This window comes from Procambarus clarkii, chromosome 35, assembly GCF_040958095.1.
Source record: "Procambarus clarkii isolate CNS0578487 chromosome 35, FALCON_Pclarkii_2.0, whole genome shotgun sequence".
NCBI lineage: Eukaryota > Metazoa > Arthropoda > Malacostraca > Decapoda > Cambaridae > Procambarus > Procambarus clarkii.
Window position 1 is genome coordinate 32,199,067 of NC_091184.1, and position 17,500 is coordinate 32,216,566.

General features: G+C 43.1%; 1 protein-coding gene across 2 annotated transcripts in view; it reads left to right on the forward strand.

The window, feature by feature from the left end:
- The window catches only part of LOC123753211 (protein turtle-like), a 142,649-nt gene that overhangs the window by 50,869 nt on the left and 74,280 nt on the right, over positions 1 to 17,500 (forward strand). For both annotated transcript variants that reach the window (XM_069336263.1, XM_069336264.1), the window contains exon 2: positions 16,014 to 17,500. This exon is cut by the window's right edge and continues 481 nt beyond it. In XM_069336263.1, the coding sequence (XP_069192364.1) occupies positions 16,952 to 17,500 (549 nt within the window). In that variant the 5' untranslated portion in view covers positions 16,014 to 16,951. The remainder of the gene's footprint in view (positions 1 to 16,013) is intronic.

The following is a 17,500-nucleotide window of genomic DNA, read 5'->3' on the forward strand; positions in this document are numbered from 1 at the left end:
CCTCCAAAGCCTTTGTTATCACACTTCAACGTCTCTGTTATCACCCTTCCAAGCTCATCTGAGAACCAAGACCTATGTCATCTCCCTTCCCAGCTGATCTAAGCAAAATTATACATAATTAGCATGATGTTAATGTTTTAATTATCTAATTAATGCGCTAAAGTGTTATTATAATCTTGGTGAAGTGGGTGGCATTATAGCCATCATAGAGTGGCATTATAGAGACCATAACGCGGTATAATGCTGTTAATGAATCATGCCACGATCTAAACAACATGGTGGTTGATCTATGGAACAAGTTGACATGGTCGTGTTATACACGTGCACTAGCTAGACTGTGTTATGTGTAGGTTAGACGAGTGTATAAATGAGTCGCAGACGATGAGTTAAGATAACTAGGATGAAGATATCATGATTAGACATCATACTACAAGATGAAGACGTTTCAGTCTTGGACAATCGACTTGACAATGCTCCAGGACGGACCGAGACGTTATCGTCGTCTTTTCATCTTCTGGTGAGTGGTTCAGTCATTATAAATGAGTTGCTACGTGGGAAAATGGTCTCCTTCAATTTAATTTATTAATCAATCGTATTGAAAAATCTAAGTATTGGAGTGACGTGACAGAAAACGTTAGCTGAGCACTGACTGATAAAGAATGTTGTAGCGAATGAGTTGGTTATGAGTTTATGAGGAAAGACAGACAGATAATGACCCCAGCTCGCAAGCTGAAGTCGAACTAGAAGTTTTGTTGACCAGACCACACACTAGAAGGTGAAGGGACGACGACGTTTCGGTCCGTCTCACAATCGACTTGAGAATGGTCCAGGACGGACCGAAACGTCGTCGTCCCTTCACCTTCTTGTGTGTGGTCTGGTCAACATACTTTAGCCACGTTATTGTGACTCATCGTCAGCTCTAGAAGTTTTGCCAGCATCTTAGAAGTAAATTTTCTTAACTTAATCAATTTAAGTTTCATTAACTTTAGTTAAGTCTTGTCTAGCCCCAAACAATGAGTGAGAGGTGATGTTGATGTGTTCAATCGTGTTCCTTACGTCAGTCCACAAAATGCATATTGTAAACTCAAGTTTATTGTGAATACCAGACATTTAACTTTGCAATGAATAATTCACCTTAGCTTTGCAATGAATAATTCACCTTAGCTTTGCAATGAATAATTCACCTTAGCTTTGCAATGAATACTTCTCCTTAGCTTTGCAAAGTATACTTCTCTTCAGCTTTGCAATGAATACTTCACCTTAGCTATGCTATGAATACCTCACCTTAGCTTTGCAATGTATGCTCCACGATTAGGTTAGCTATGTATACTCCATGGTTTGCTTTTCACTGTATATCCAGACTCAGCTTTATTAGCTGTATATACCTATTTTTACTAATAATAAAATAATAAATTTACTATCATTTACAAGTTCCTTCGCTCAAACGTGATTGCTACGTTTAACAGTTAAATAAAAATAATATTAAAAATAAACAGAATTAAAACCAATCGACATAAACTAGTATAATTATTTGATTTATCTGTTATTATTTTAATTATTATTATTGTTATTATTATAATTTTAGTTATTAACATCAATCGTGTCAAAACAGCAGTATTACGTAAAATATTTTAATACAAAATCAAATCAGGAAAATTCAATTAAAATCGTCGCCGGTAACGTTAACCAAAGTAATTACTGTAATACCATATTTTTTTTCCATTGAGAGTACATGCATATATATATATATATATATATATATATATATATATATATATATATATATATATATATATATATATATATATATATATATATATATGCAAAATAACCACATGTGAAAAATAGAAAATGCTTAACGCGTTTTCGGCTAGTTCGCCTTCATCAGAGCAATGTAGAATGTAGTAGAATCATTCTACTTTGCTCTGATGAAGGCGAATTAGCCGAAAACGCGTTAAGCATTTTCTATTTTTCACATGTAGTTATTCTGCATACTTGGATCAGTGTTTTTGTGATCATTGTTGCATATATATATATATATATATATATATATATATTTTACTTGCATTTTTCTTTATATGAATTAAAGAAAAATAAAAAAAATTAATAAAGTTACCTGAACATAAATTAAAACTAAATGCATTTTTTTATTTCATTATAGTATTTCCATATTCATTTCTACATAGGATTGAGTAAATACAATAATATTACTATAAAGTAACCTCTGATGCATATATATATACATTTTTACTTTTCAATCAAACGGAAAAATATATATATACCATTTTTCTCCTATGAAGACAGCTGGCTGCTTCAAAAGACGGCATTCTGCCTACATTTTCTAATGCAGAAGTAATTAACCTTTAAACTCTGGGCCACACCACGGCCTGTGTATAATTTATGGCATAAACTCTCCCTGAACTGTAGAGATTATTTAAAATATTCTATTCTATATTTATATACTTTAACCCGAGGGGTGGAAAAGTCTACGGATATCATTTGCCATGTTTCACTAACTATGGTTTCTGCGTTAGTGCCTTTAGCAGGTAGAAAGCTATATAAAATTGTATTTTGCTCGTATCACTTTACATTAAATTGACTTGTATATACTGAAGATGTACATACAAAGAAACAAACTGTGTATCCAAACAGCGGAAAATATGTGTTTTTTTCTAAATAAAACAAACATTTCCATGTATCGTAATAAATTGATCCATGAGACTGTGGACACATAAGATACACAGTGTCTTCGGGAATTATGACTAGAGTAGTTCACTAGAATATATTTCAACCCAAATTGATGGAGATTAAAAACAATATTTGTTAGATTGTGTGTGTGTGTGTGTGTGCGTGTGTGTGTGTGTGTGTGTGTGTGTGTGTGTGTGTGTACTCACCTATATGTACTCACCTATATGTGCTTGCAGGATCGAGCATTGACTCTTGGATCCCGCCTTTCTAGCTATCGGTGTGTGTGTGTGTGTGTGTGTGTGTGTGTGTGTGTGTGTGTGTGTGTGTGTGTGTGTGTGTGTGTGTGTGTGTGTGTGTGTGTGTGTGTGTGTTGTGGGATGACTGACTCTAACCATTCACGTCAAGGAGTTAGTGATCAAAGTCATGACAGAATCAGAAACCTCCATTTACAAGGAAAATATATCGCATATACATTATACTTTTAATGGCATTTAGCACGTCAGGTTCCCAGAGTTTATTTCATAATTTTTACTTAGGTCGGCTTGAGACGTTTCCAGGCCAGAGTACAGAACTGTGGGGCAGGCAAGAGTACAGAACTCCGGTACAGGTCAGAGTACAGAACTCCGGTACAGGTCAGAGTACAGAACTCCGGTACAGGTCAGAGTACATAACTCCGGTACAGGTCAGAGTACAGAACTCCGGTACAGGTCAGAGTACAGAACTCCGGTACAGGTCAGAGTACATAACTCCGGTACAGGTCAGAGTACATAACTCCGGTACAGGTCAGAGTACAGAACTCTGATACAGGTCAGAGTACAGAACTCCGGTACAGGCCAGAGTACAGAACTCCGGTACAGGCCAGAGTACAGAACTCCGGTACAGGTCAGAGTACATAACTCCGGTACAGGTCAGAGTACATAACTCCGGTACAGGTCAGAGTACAGAACTCCGGTACAGGTCAGAGTACATAACTCCGGTACAGGTCAGAGTACATAACTCCGGTACAGGTCAGAGTACAGAACTCCGGTACAGGTCAGAGTACGCACAACCTGCGTAATAACATCACCACAACAAACAATCGACAAAAGGCATGAAGAGAACAACAACAGCAACAAACAAGAACAAAGCAACAAAAGAACAACGACAAAAAAACAATGACACATTAGGACATAATTGATGCAAAATCCGGGAGCTTTCCGGCTAAATGATCTATACATTAAGAGGGGAAGAAGAAGCATATGAAAGCCAAGATTAAAGAATAGGGGAGAATAGACGACTCCAAGTTCTTAAGAAGATGAAACGAAAAGCTCTGAACACCATAAAAAACAGAACACGTGAACACGGAATTGCAAGTAAATTACAGACAGGTGTGATACATATCCATCATGTTATCTTGAGGTTATCTTGAGATGATTTCGGGGCTTTTTAGTGTCCCCGCGGCCCGGTTTTCGACCAGGCCTCCACCCCCAGGAAGCAGCCCGTGACAGCTGACTAACACCCAGGTACCTATTTTACTGCTAGGTAACAGGGGCATAGGGGGAATGTTGTCACGGTCGTCCTTTCATGTGTACTACACTGCAAGTCCTGGCTAGCTGTCTCCCCCACACTCACACTTCTTCACCCAGTGTGTTTGTATGTGTGTGTAGTCACATGTGTGACGGACATATGTGACCAAGGCCGAGCCACTCGGCAGCAATTATGCCCGGCCAAGCACGCCCCCAAGGGAGCAGGGTCGAGCAGGGGGATAACACAGAGGTCTTGTGTCAGACGTGCGTGACAGTAACGCCGTGACAGGTCACGCTCTCGGGCAGGCTATTGCCTCAGACACACTGCCACAGCTGGCTTGACTGGCACTATACACCCATAATACAAGTCTTTCGTGCTATCATACAACAAATGTTGCTATCTTCTTTTAAATACAGTGTTACACACTCCTGTATCCCACGCAAGCACCACACATCTGTACCTCAACTCAAGCACTTCATTTCTGTACCCAACACACAAGCACTGCACCGTTGTACCAATACATTAGCATCCCATCCCTGTACCCCCCAGGAACACCAAACGATTATACCCTACACGAAGCAAGTAGCACTGTTCCTGAAACTGGATACAGAATGGGAGATGAAGTCCTTCATGAAATGGACACAGAGAAAGATCTAGGAGTTGTTATCACGCCAAACCTGAAGCCCACATCACGTCTCCTGAAGCCCACATCAAAAGAATAACATAAGCGGCGTATGCAAGGCTGGCTAACATCAGACCTGCCTTCAGGAACCTGTGTAAGGAATCCTTCAGAGCCATGTACACCACATATGTAAGACCAATCCTGGAGTATGCGGCCCCAGCATGGAGCCCGTACCTTGTCAAGCACAAGACGAAGCTGGAAAAAGTTCAAAGGAATGCCACTAGGCTAGTCCCAGAACTAAGTGGCATGAGTTATGAGGAAAAGCTGAGTGAACTGCACTTCATGTCGCTGGAAGACAGAGGAACTTGGGGAGATATGATCACCACATACAAAATTATCAGGGGAATTGACAGGGTAGACAAGGATGGATTATTTAACACTGGTGGTACACACACAAGGGTATACAGGTGGAACCTGAGTACCCAAATGAGCCACAAAGTCATTAGAATGATCTTTTTCAGTGTCAAAGTAGTTAGTAAATGGAATGCACTAGGAAGTGGTGTGGTGGAGGCTGACTCCATACACAATTTTAAATGTAGATATGATAGAGCTCGAAAAGCTCAGGAATCTGTACACCAGTAGATTGACGGCTGTGAGGCGGGACCAAAGAGCCAAAGCTCAACCCCCGCAAGCACAACTAGGTGAGTATAACTAGATGAGTACTATACACTACACAAGCATCATATAAGTGAGTGTGTGTGTACTCACCTATTTGTACTCACCTATTTGTGCTTGCGGGGGCTGAGCTTTGGTTCTTTGGTCCCGCCTCTCAACTGTCAATCAACTGGTGGAGTTGATACGTGTGTGTGTGTGTGTGTGTGTGTGTGTGTGTGTGTGTGTGTGTGTGTGTGTGTGTGTGTGTGTGTGTGTGTGTGTGTGTGCGGGGGTTGAACTTTACTCTTTCGGCCCGCCTCTCAACTGTCAATCAACTGTTTACTACTTTTTTCTTTTCTTTTTCCCCCACACCACACGCACACACACACCTCCCAGGACGCAGCCCGTGGCAGCTGATTAACTCCCAGGTACCTATTTTACTGCTAGGTATGCTAGGTAACAGGGGCATTCAGGGTGAAATAAACTTTGCCCATTTGTTTCTGCCTCGTGCGGGAATCGAACCCGCGCCATAGAATTACGAGTCCTGCGCGCTATCCACCAGGCTACGAGCCCCTCCCCCCTGTGTGCGTGCCTGCATGCGTTCATGCGCGCGTGCGTGTGCCATATATATACCGAGGGGAAAATAATATCCACGAGGGAGGAAAGTTTTATCTCAAGTTGCAGCATTAGAGGCGGCAGCGAGGCCCAAGGCAAGAGTACATTATCTATTTTTAATACCTGACTTTAGTCTCTGGTCTCGAGTACTCTCAATCTCTCTTTAGTCTACTCTTTTAGTCTACTCGTTTAGTCTACTCAATCTACTCTTTAGCCTCTCAACCCATCCCACGGGAACAACACACCCTCAACACATACAACGAAAGAAATGTAGAAAATAGCGTTTGTAGCAACCATTAACAAAGTCTCCTTTTTGAACTATTAGATATTAAATAGTACAAAAAAGTCAACAGATTGATCATAAACTTAATATATTTTCCAAAGCTTAAATGTGATATCCCAGAGATAACATACGCAATCTATGGACTAATTAAGTATATATTGAATAATTGGGTGCAAATACGCCACGCGAACAGCAACAGGCAACAGGAACACGAGCACGCAGCAACAGGTAATTACAGCTGCAACTGATCAAATCTGTTCATTCACAGGAAACAAAAACACTTAATTGGCATACAGGTAAAGAAAGCAACGCTAATTAATTTTTAGATAATGACTAAACGTCCTTTTGAGAGATACTACAATTTTATTTAAAACTGATTATATATATATATATATATATATATATATATATATATATATATATATATATATATATATATATATATATATATATATATATATATACATATATATATATATATACTAAGACACCCTCGATTTGTCTATTTGTCGTTGATTTCTGTTTGACATTCAGTTTTTGCCTGTCTGTCTCATTCAGTTTCTCTTATTAAATGTCTATCCCGGCCCGTCCATGTTGGGCGCGTACCCATCAACAATTACTATGAAAAAAATGGTGAATACATATATATTAAATAACATAATTTAAATTATTCTGTAATGAATTATTTTCTATAGATTGCATACTCTTTGAATCATCAGAGCGGAAGAGTGATTTTCACGTTCCGCAACTTGACGCATTCAGGGCGGAGTGGGTGCGGTAGAACCGCAGCTTGAACCGTCCAGGGACGAGTGGGTGCGGTAGAACCGCAGCCTGAACCGTCCAGGGACGAGTGGGTGCGGCAGAACCGCAGCTTGCCGGCCGCTAAACTCCCTTGACATGTGGAAATTCACTTCACGATCATATTAAGCTTCATCTCATTTGCATACGCGTGCGGGCTATTTCTCGCATGGTGACACTTATTTGCCAGCCGGTCTCAGCTGGCTGGCCGGCTTCTGGCTGGCTGGGTATCTAGCTGGCTGGCTGGCTGGCTGGCTGGTTGGGTAGCTGGCTGGCTGGCTGGCTGGCTGGCTGGCTGGCTGGCTGGCTGGCTGGCTGGCTGGCTGACTGGGTATCTAGCTGGCTGGCTGGCTGGCTGGCTGGCTGGCTGGCTGACTGGGTATCTAGCTGGCTGGCTGGCTGGCTGGCTGGCTGGCTGGCTGGCTGGCTGGCTGACTGGCTGGCTGGCTGGCTGGCTGGCTGGCTGGCTGGCTGACTGGGTATCTAGCTGGCTGGCTGGCTGGCTGGATGGCTGGCTGGCTGGCTGGCTGGCTGGCTGGCTGGCTGGCTGACTGGCTGGCTGGCTGGCTGACTGGCTGGCTGGCTGGCTGGCTGACTGGGTATCTAGCTGGCTGGCTGGCTGGCTGGCTGGCTGGCTGGCTGGCTGGCTGGCTGGCTGGCTGGCTGACTGGCTGGCTGGCTGGCTGGCTGGCTGACTGGGTATCTAGCTGGCTGGCTGGCTGGCTGCCTGGCTGGCTGGCTGGCTGGCTGGCTGACTGGCTGGCTCGCTAGGTAGATGGCTGGCTGTCCATCTGGCTGAAGGGGAAACAGCACTAAGCTGCAACGTGGACACTGGTTCGAAGTATGTTTACGTGTCTGCCACTGTTTCTCGGTCAAACACGCCAGATGCGTTTTATGTTTTAGGTTTATTCATTAATCTACATATAAAACAACATAACATTGTATGTTTTCCCTCTAATCCTTCTGCTCTCGTGGATCTGAACGACCTTGGTTTAATTACTGTGCCCTGGTGATCTTGAATCACTACAGCTCTAACTATTGTACCCTCCTAGTTATGAACTACCCTTGGTCTAACTACCGTACCATTGTGATCTAGAACTACCCTTGTGATCCTGAAATTTCCACACTCATCTCAGTCAGAGATTAGCAGAAGGAATTTAAACATTTTCATTGGACACGTAATGAGTTACAGCCCCGCTCCTGTGGCAGGTTAGTCCACTACGGGCTCGCCATAGCCCGTGCTACTCGGAACCTCTTTTGTTCCGCTGTAGCTGAATCTAAAACCACAACAACGTCATTAATCATAGGTTTATAAACATTTTGGGTTAAATAGTGTATCTGATGTGTCTTATAAATCACCCAGAAGTGGGCACCCAGCTTGGCCGCGGGTGCCAGAGTTTCCAGCTTCACTTCACCTTATCACCTTATCTTATCAGCGTGTAGTGCCCAACCGCTTGGGGTGGACGGTAGAGCGACGGTGTCGCTTTATGCAGGTCGGCGTTCAATCCCCGACCATTCATAAGTGATTGAGCACCATTCCTTCCCCTCGTCCCATCCCAAATCCTTATCATGACCCCTTCCCAGTGCTATATAGTCGTAATGACTTGGCGCTTTCCCATAATATATCCCCTTTCTTTCATCAGTGAAAACATCTTCACTACACACGATCTTCGTCGGGTTGGTAGTTCTCTAGTAAACTATATAAATCCTATACTAGTAAACTATATAAATCCTATACTAGTAAACTATATAAATCCTATACTAGTAAACTATATAAATCCTATACTAGTAAACTATATAAATCCTATACTAGTAAACTATATAAAGCCTATACTAGTAAACTATATAAATCCTATACTAGTAAACTATATAAATCCTATACTAGTAAACTATATAAATCCTATACTAGTAAACTATATAAAGCCTATACTAGTAAACTATATAAATCCTATACTAGTAAACTATATAAAGCCTATACTAGTAAACTATATAAATCCTATACTAGTAAACTATATAAAGCCTATACTAGTAAACTATATAAAGCCTATACTAGTAAACTATATAAATCCTATACTAGTAAACTATATAAAGCCTATACTAGTAAACTATATAAATCCTATACTAGTAAACTATATAAATCCTATACTAGTAAACTATATAAAGCCTATACTAGTAAACTATATAAATCCTATACTAGTAAACTATATAAAGCCTATACTAGTAAACTATATAAAGCCTATACTAGTAAACTATATAAATCCTATACTAGTAAACTATATAAAGCCTATACTAGTAAACTATATAAAGCCTATACTAGTAAACTATATAAAGCCTATACTAGTAAACTATATAAAGCCTATACTAGTAAACTATATAAACTATATAACAGTTAATCCTCACATAGAAAATAAGGACTTGGATCAACTCCCTTCAACCTGCTCTTTAGGATGGAGTTGGGATATTTAACTAGTTCGGAAATTCATATTATTCGCCATTTCATGCAAACTGATGAGGGGATAGGGGAGGGTATGGAAGTGTACCCCGATCTACCTATGATATCTCCATACAACGGTTAATCATCCTGCAAAGTTTAGTGAGACTAGGCTAATGCGTCTGGCATCCAGCCTGAGACAGAAGGAAAATGACTTTTTGTTTGATATTGGTAATGAGGCCTCAGGAGGCTTAAGAGAGAGAGAGAGAGAGACAGAGAGAGAGAGAGAGAGAGAGAGAGAGAGAGAGAGAGAGAGAGAGAGAGAGAGAGAGAGAGAGAGAGAGAGAGAGAGAGAGAGAGAGAGAGAGAGAGAGAGAGAGAGAGAGAGAGAGAGAGAGAGAGAGAGAGAGAGAGAGAATGTAGGATACACATGAGTATATTCAGGAAGACATTAGCATATAGATAGTATGTTGGACAGTGTTGTGACACCAGCATCATACAGATGTGTAGCCCCACTCTCTCACCCTCCTCCTCATTCCAGTGCATATATATATATATATATAACTGAAAAGTCCACATCCCAGAAGTGACTCGAACCCAAACAGCCAGGAGCACTATGCAACTGACATACATGGTACCTTAACCACTTGACCAACAGTGACCGTACAAAAGATGTTGGTAGCCGAGGCTATTTCCCCAACATCCCGACGGCACTTGGTGGTAATCTTGGGCATAGTTATTTCATCAAATCACCTCACTTTGTGGGGCCATGTGAGCAACACAAATGCGAACAAGCTTGAATGGCCCCCAAGCATATATGTCACTGAAAACTCCACACCCTAGAAGTGACTCGAACATCTGCCCCCAGATGATTCGAACGGATTCGAATCAGCCCCACAAAGTGAGGTGATTCGATGAAATAATTATGCCCAAGATTACCAACAAGTGCCGTCGGGATGTTGGGGAAAAAGCCTCGGCTACCAACATCTTTTGTACGGTCAACGGTTAGTGGTTAAGGTACCATGTACGCCAGCTGCATAGTGCTCCTGGGTGTCTGGGTTCGAGTCACTTCTGGTGTGTGTGGAGTTTTCAGTTGCATATATATTTAGGAACCATTCAAGATTGTTCGCATTTTTTTTCCGACAAAAATGGCCCCTTTGTTAACACATATTAAAATGTGTATGACCTTCGAAGCCCTACTAGGTTATTTATAATAATACTAACCTTGGGTTGTGAAGTTATGAAACTCATAAACTGTTTAATAAATGTAGCCAAGCCACCATGACTGTTGAAAACTATTCACACACACACACACACACACACACACACACACACACACACACACACACACACACGCACACATGAGCCACAGAGACGTTAGAAGGAACTTTTTCAGTGTCAGAGTAGTTAACGGATGGAATGCATTAGGCAGTGATGTGGTGGAGGCTGACTCCATACACAGTTTTAAATGTAGATATGATAGAGCCCAGTAGGCTCAGGAATCTGTACACCTGTTGATACCAGTTGAGAGGCGGGACCAAAGAGCCAAACCTCAACCCCCCGCAAGCACAAATAGGTGAGTACAAATAGGTGAGTACAGACCTCAGGACCAAATAACCAAAGCTCAACCCCCGCAAGCACAACTAGGTGAGTACACAGTATACTAAAGTACACAGTAAACTAAGACATCCCACATCTACTTCCTCAGCATCCCTTCTTATCTCCCTGCATGATGCTGACAGAGAGACAGCTGAGTGACTCTCACTCCTCTCCCCCCCTCTCTCTCCTCCCTCTCTCTCTCTCCCCTCTCTCTCTCTTCCTCCTCTCCGTAACGTTTTGAAAGGTGAGAGGGAGAGACAATAAAAGAGAGATAAGGGAGTTGGCAGGGAAAAAAGGAGATGGAGAAAGAAAGATAAGGGAAAAAGAGGTATAGAATGAATGGAGGGTTAAGGGAGAGAGGAGAGAAGAGTAAGGGTCAAAATTTACGATTACATGAATAAAATGGAGTATTACATGCATTAAAAAATTGCATACATAAATATGCAGGTACATAAAAGAATACATGAATATATACATCTTTTGAGTAGACAAAAAGAGCAGACACGTTGAAACATCATAAAGTTGAGAAACACAAGGACACATAAACACACACACACACACACACACACACACACGCACACGCACGCACACACACACACACACACACGCACACACACACACACACACACACACACACACACACACACACACACACACACACACACACGCACACACACACACGCGCACACACACACACACACACACGCACACACACACACGCGCACACACACACACACACACACACACACACACACACACACACACACACACACACACACACGCACACACACACACACACACACACACACACACACACACACACACACACACGCACACACACACACACACACACACACACACACACACACACACACACACACACACACACACGTGACAAGCAACATAAGGGACAGTTCTACAGCCCATCTAATATATGCACAGTTTCTAATATATTTCAATGACCTAACTGAGGAAATTGGCTAATTCATACCAGTGTTTGTTTATTATGCAAAACTAATGAGAAGAGTCAAGTATGGGTTAGCGCACACGCACACGCACACACAGGGAAGGGGGCTGTGCTTGTGTGAGTGTTAGGGGGGCCTGTGGCTGAGTGATCAGCGCTCTGGATTCGTAGTCCTATGACCGGGGATCGATCCCCCGACGATGGCGGAAACAAATGGGCAGAGTTTATTTTACCCTGATGCCCCCCCTGTTATCTATCAGTAAATAGGTACCTGGGAGTTAAACAGCTGTCACGGGCTGCTTCCTGGTGATGTGTAAGAAAACAAAATTGACAGTTCGGAGGCGGGCTTAAAGAACCAGAGCTCAACCCCCCTGCAAGCATAACTAGGTAAATACACACACTTGCGCCCCCCACACACTGCCATCTTCAGTAGTGAGGGGAGCATTCACCCCTCCTAAGCCCTAGGTCCACTACCCATCCCTCTGCCTAACCAAAACTGATTCCCTAATTCCCATTCCACACCACGTTCTCCACGACCCAGGGAGGCGGGATTTCAACAGTCATTCCCGAGCTCAGAAATGCTGGGCTGCAGTGGAAAGAGCCGGGATGTTTCCTCATGATGTAAAATAGATTATCGGAATTTACAGGAGGGAACAAGATGTTGTCTGTGGCACTTCTCCTCTCAAGTGGCAGCGGGGGGGTCAGAGTGCCACAGGGCAGCTGGTGGTGGTGGTGTCGCTGGTTTGAGTGCTCAGGTTGATGTTGATTGCAATAATGAAAGTGGGGATGATCGCCTCTAGCAGGGAATTATAATGCAAAAGCCACTCAGATAAAATCAATGCGTTTCACTCCTAAATCCCTGTATCACTTGCATGTTTTTGTTGTGTCTTGGGCTGTGTCAGCTGGGAGGCTGTGTCAGCTGGGAGGCTGTGTCAGCTGGGAGACTGTGTCAGCTGGGAGGCTGGGAGGTCATGTGCTGACGTCGATGAAGCTTTTACCAGATTAAACTCATTCATGCATGATTTGCCTCACTATTTTTGTCCCTTCGTGTCCTAGTCTATACAAAATTTATTCCGTAAGCCTTGGATAAGCAATAATTGAAGATACAATCGAGAGAATACAACCTTTTTAAAAAGTACTTTATTAGACCCATTATTTTTGAAGTACAATATGGAATGTACAGAAGTACTCTTTAATAAAATGCTGAAGACATTAAAATCAACCTAAACATTAATGCAGGCGATGAGTCCAAGTGGCTAAAGTAAGTTGACCAGACCACACACTAGAAGGTGAAGGGACGACGACATTTCATTCTCAAGTCACAATCGACTTGAGAATGGTCCAGGACGGACCGAAACGTCGTCGTCCCTTCACCTTCTAGTCAACTAAACATTAATGTTCTCAAAACGGAACTAGGTGTATTCAGTAACAAATTCTTCATGATCATTAATTATACATAAATTATATTCAAGATTTGCCAACAATTTCTAACTATTAAAACAAAATTCAGACTTCGCAATCCCCCTCATAAAATCCCCTCATCCATTGCACTCCCCCTCATAAAATCCCCTCATCCATTGCATTCCCCCTCATAAAATCCCCTCATCCATTGCAATCCCCCTCATAAAATCCCCTCATCCATTGCAATCCCCCTCATAAAATCTCCTCATCCATTGCAATCCCCCTCATAAAATCCCCTCATCCATTGCAATCCCCCTCATAAAAAAGTTGCAAGACTAAGTACGATAACATGTTCTTAGCAATTATTAAAAGTAAAATTTACAGACTCATCTAGATATCAACTTTCTCCTGCAATGTGCTAATTTCTACAAGGCCAGATCCCTAGATCCCCGTATTACAAAAATTTGCAAAAATCATCTAAATAGACGAATAGATATCTAAAGTTGAATAACCAATTATTGACTAACCTTTAAAAGGTTAACAGAATATTACGGAACATTTTCTACCAAAAGCTAACTGATAGCTTAAGATAACAATTGGTTATCGTCACAAACAATACGACTAACGAACAGGCAGGAGCACAAACAGCGGCAATGATATTCTCCATTAAGGTAATGAATAGTTTTAACCACAAAGAAATCACAAAACGATTTGATTAGAGTTGAGTTTATGACTTCAGTATTGGTCAGAGTAGCATCATACAATGCTACTATGTAACCTACATATAATATGTATTAAAATATATACAAAGGCTTAAATACCACATAAAGAGCATAAAACGCTGTGTAAATGCTACTATGTAACCTACATATATTATGTATTAAAATATGTACAATGGCTTAAATGCCACATAAAGAGCATAAAACGCTGTGTAAATTCAAATGTTTATTTAGGTAAAGTACATACATACATGGGGTGATACAGATATAAATGAATTTATATATAGAGCTTGTACACTACAATGCCTAAAGCCACTATTACGCAAAGCGTTTCTGGCAGAACATTTACTAACATCAGTAACGTTTAACATTGTAACGACAAGCACTAATTTATACACTCTTCCCTAATTGCCTGCTTGGAAATGAGAGTTTAGCTGGCATGGATAATTGGTTGTTTATCCAAACATAAATGTTTGTTTTACCGTCTTACTATACTCATCATTCTAAGCCAAATAAAGAATTTAAATTTTAGTGTTTTTTTTTTTGGGGGGGGGGGTATGTGGGATGCGAGTGTGGGTTATTGAAGTGGGTTCTCAGGGGGGGCTGAAGATGTGGGTTTTACCACTGCGCCACCTTCACCCACTTTAAATATGGCAGTGGCTCTCTAGTGCCTGTTCAGCCTCCACTTTTGTTATCAAAGCGTCCTTTATTCATTCGCTTTTTTCACTATCTTCTCGCACCTTTCTTTTCTCTCTCTCGTCTTTCTTACTAGTTTTCCTTGCGTCAGAAGGTGTCGAATTTCCTTTGTCCTTCGCCAAAGCTCCTTCGTGTGCTCTCATAAATTCAAGAGTCGTCTCTTGCTTCAACTCAGCCAATACAAAAGTCAAGCGGAAAATCCTATAAACAATCCAACTGTTTGTGTACGCTTTGTGCACATGAATGAGGGGCTCTCCACATAAAAGTGATCTCACATGGAATAGAGACCACGTGTGGACACCTCGTCCACTGTAGGGATATTCAGAACCACAGGACCTGGGAACCACAGGACCTGGGAACCACAGGACCTGGGAACCACAGGACCTGGGAACCACAGGACCTGAGAACCACAGGACCTGGGAACCACAGGACCTGGGAACCACAGGACCTGGGAACCACAGGACCTGGGAACCACAGGACCTGGGAACCACAGGACCTGGGGACCACAGGACCTGGCAACCACAGGACCTGGCAACCACAGGACCTGGGAACCACAGGACCTGGGAACCACAGGACCTGAGAACCACAGGACCTGGGAACCACAGGACCTGGGAACCACAGGACCTGGGAACCACAGGACCTGGGAACCACAGGACCTGGGAACCACAGGACCAGGGAACCACAGGACCTGGGAACACAGGACCTGGGAACCACAGGACCTGGTGTTGTCCACACAGTGAGTGCTGCAACTTACTGGGTCTGTGTGCAAAGGAAGAATTGCAAAATTTCGTTCCTAATTCCGTGTTAATGGTGTAGTGGAACACCAGTGGCCACTTTACAATTTATTTATGTATTAAATCGCGAAAAGTGAAATAGAAAACACTCGTTGTTTACACCCCAAACATGCATAGAATCAGCATTTTTTAACCATTTTCTATCTTATTTACGGCCCCCGACGATGAAAATGGGAAGATCCTGTGTTTACATATTTCTCGTTTTCTACCGTGTGGTAAAATATTTGTTTTTCTTGCTTCCAGGACGAAGGCGCGTAAGGAGGGCCACGGCATTATCAAGTGTAGTGAAGAACACATCTATGGCCGCTACAGATGTGTGGTGCAACGTTGTCCGGAGGCGTTGATGCATTAGCGCTACAAGTCCTACTCCGAGGCTTCGAAGTGTTCTTCTGACCCACTCCGAGGCTTCGAAGTGTTCTTCTGACCCACTCCGAGGCTTCGAAGTGTTATTCTGACCCACTCCGAGGCTTCAAAGTGTTATTCTGACCCACTCCGAGGCTTCGAAGTGTTATTCTGACCCACTCTGAGGCTTCGAAGTGTTCTTCTGACCAACATCGAGGCTTCGAAGTGTTATTCTGACCCACTCTGAGGCTTCGAAGTGTTATTCTGACCCACTCCGAGGCTTCGAAGTGTTCTTCTGACCAACATCGAGGCTTCGAAGTGTTCTTCTGACGCACTCCGAGGCTTCGAAGTGTTCTTCTGACGCACTACGAGGCTTCGAAGTGTTCTTCTGACGCACTCCGAGGCTTCGAAGTGTTCTTCTGACGCACTCCGAGGCTTCGAAGTGTTCTTCTGACGCACTCCGAGGCTTCGAAGTGTTCTTCTGACGCACTCCGAGGCTTCGAAGTGTTCTTCTGACGCACTCCGAGGCTTCGAAGTGTTCTTCTGACGCACTCCGAGGCTTCGAAGTGTTCTTCTGACGCACTCCGAGGCTTCGAAGTGTTCTTCTGACCAACATCGAGGCTTCGAAGTGTTCTTCTGACGCACTCCGAGGCTTCGAAGTGTTCTTCTGACGCACTCCGAGGCTTCGAAGTGTTCTTCTGACCGACTCCGAGGCTTCGAACCCCTCTTCTGACCCACGAAGTTTGCCAGCGGTGATACGCGCAGTTAACATGACTTGAACAAACGAGAGGAGAGCCCTAAGATGAACGAGGTGGCTATGAACACAATATTGAACATTAATGTTGGAGTTCAGCGTACCGCGTCGTGTGGAACAGCTTGAGAAGTGTTTACGGTGTTCGTGTCCGCGCCATGCACGACGTCTGCGTGACTTGACGCGCACCAGTCATGCGTCATGCTTCGATCACGGTGACGCATGGGGCGTAGGTCACGCCTGCCGCTGCCATGCGCGCTTGCGTAGTGCTCAGTCAGAATTTGGCGCATGTTCCAAGCCGAGCCTCGGGACCATTCAGCCGTGTGTTGGAACCAGTCAAAAGACTCCAGTGTATAACTCCCTGGAGAAGGGTAAATGTTGTGGGGGAGTACTTACGTCGTCTCCTCTCTCCCCTTCACTTTATCCAGCTGCGTCTAAAGCCTCAGCTTCCTTGGTATCTCCTGCTACGTCGGCGGCATACACAGTCGCTACATCCTCTTCCTTCCGTAAAGGCTTTCCCGACGAAGAAGCTTCGCCGTCTAATATACCTTCCCCTTTCAACTCTCTGTTACCACCTGGTTCCTCTCTTCTTCCTCTTGCTCCGCCATACCTGTTTGCAACATTGCACGCTGTTCTT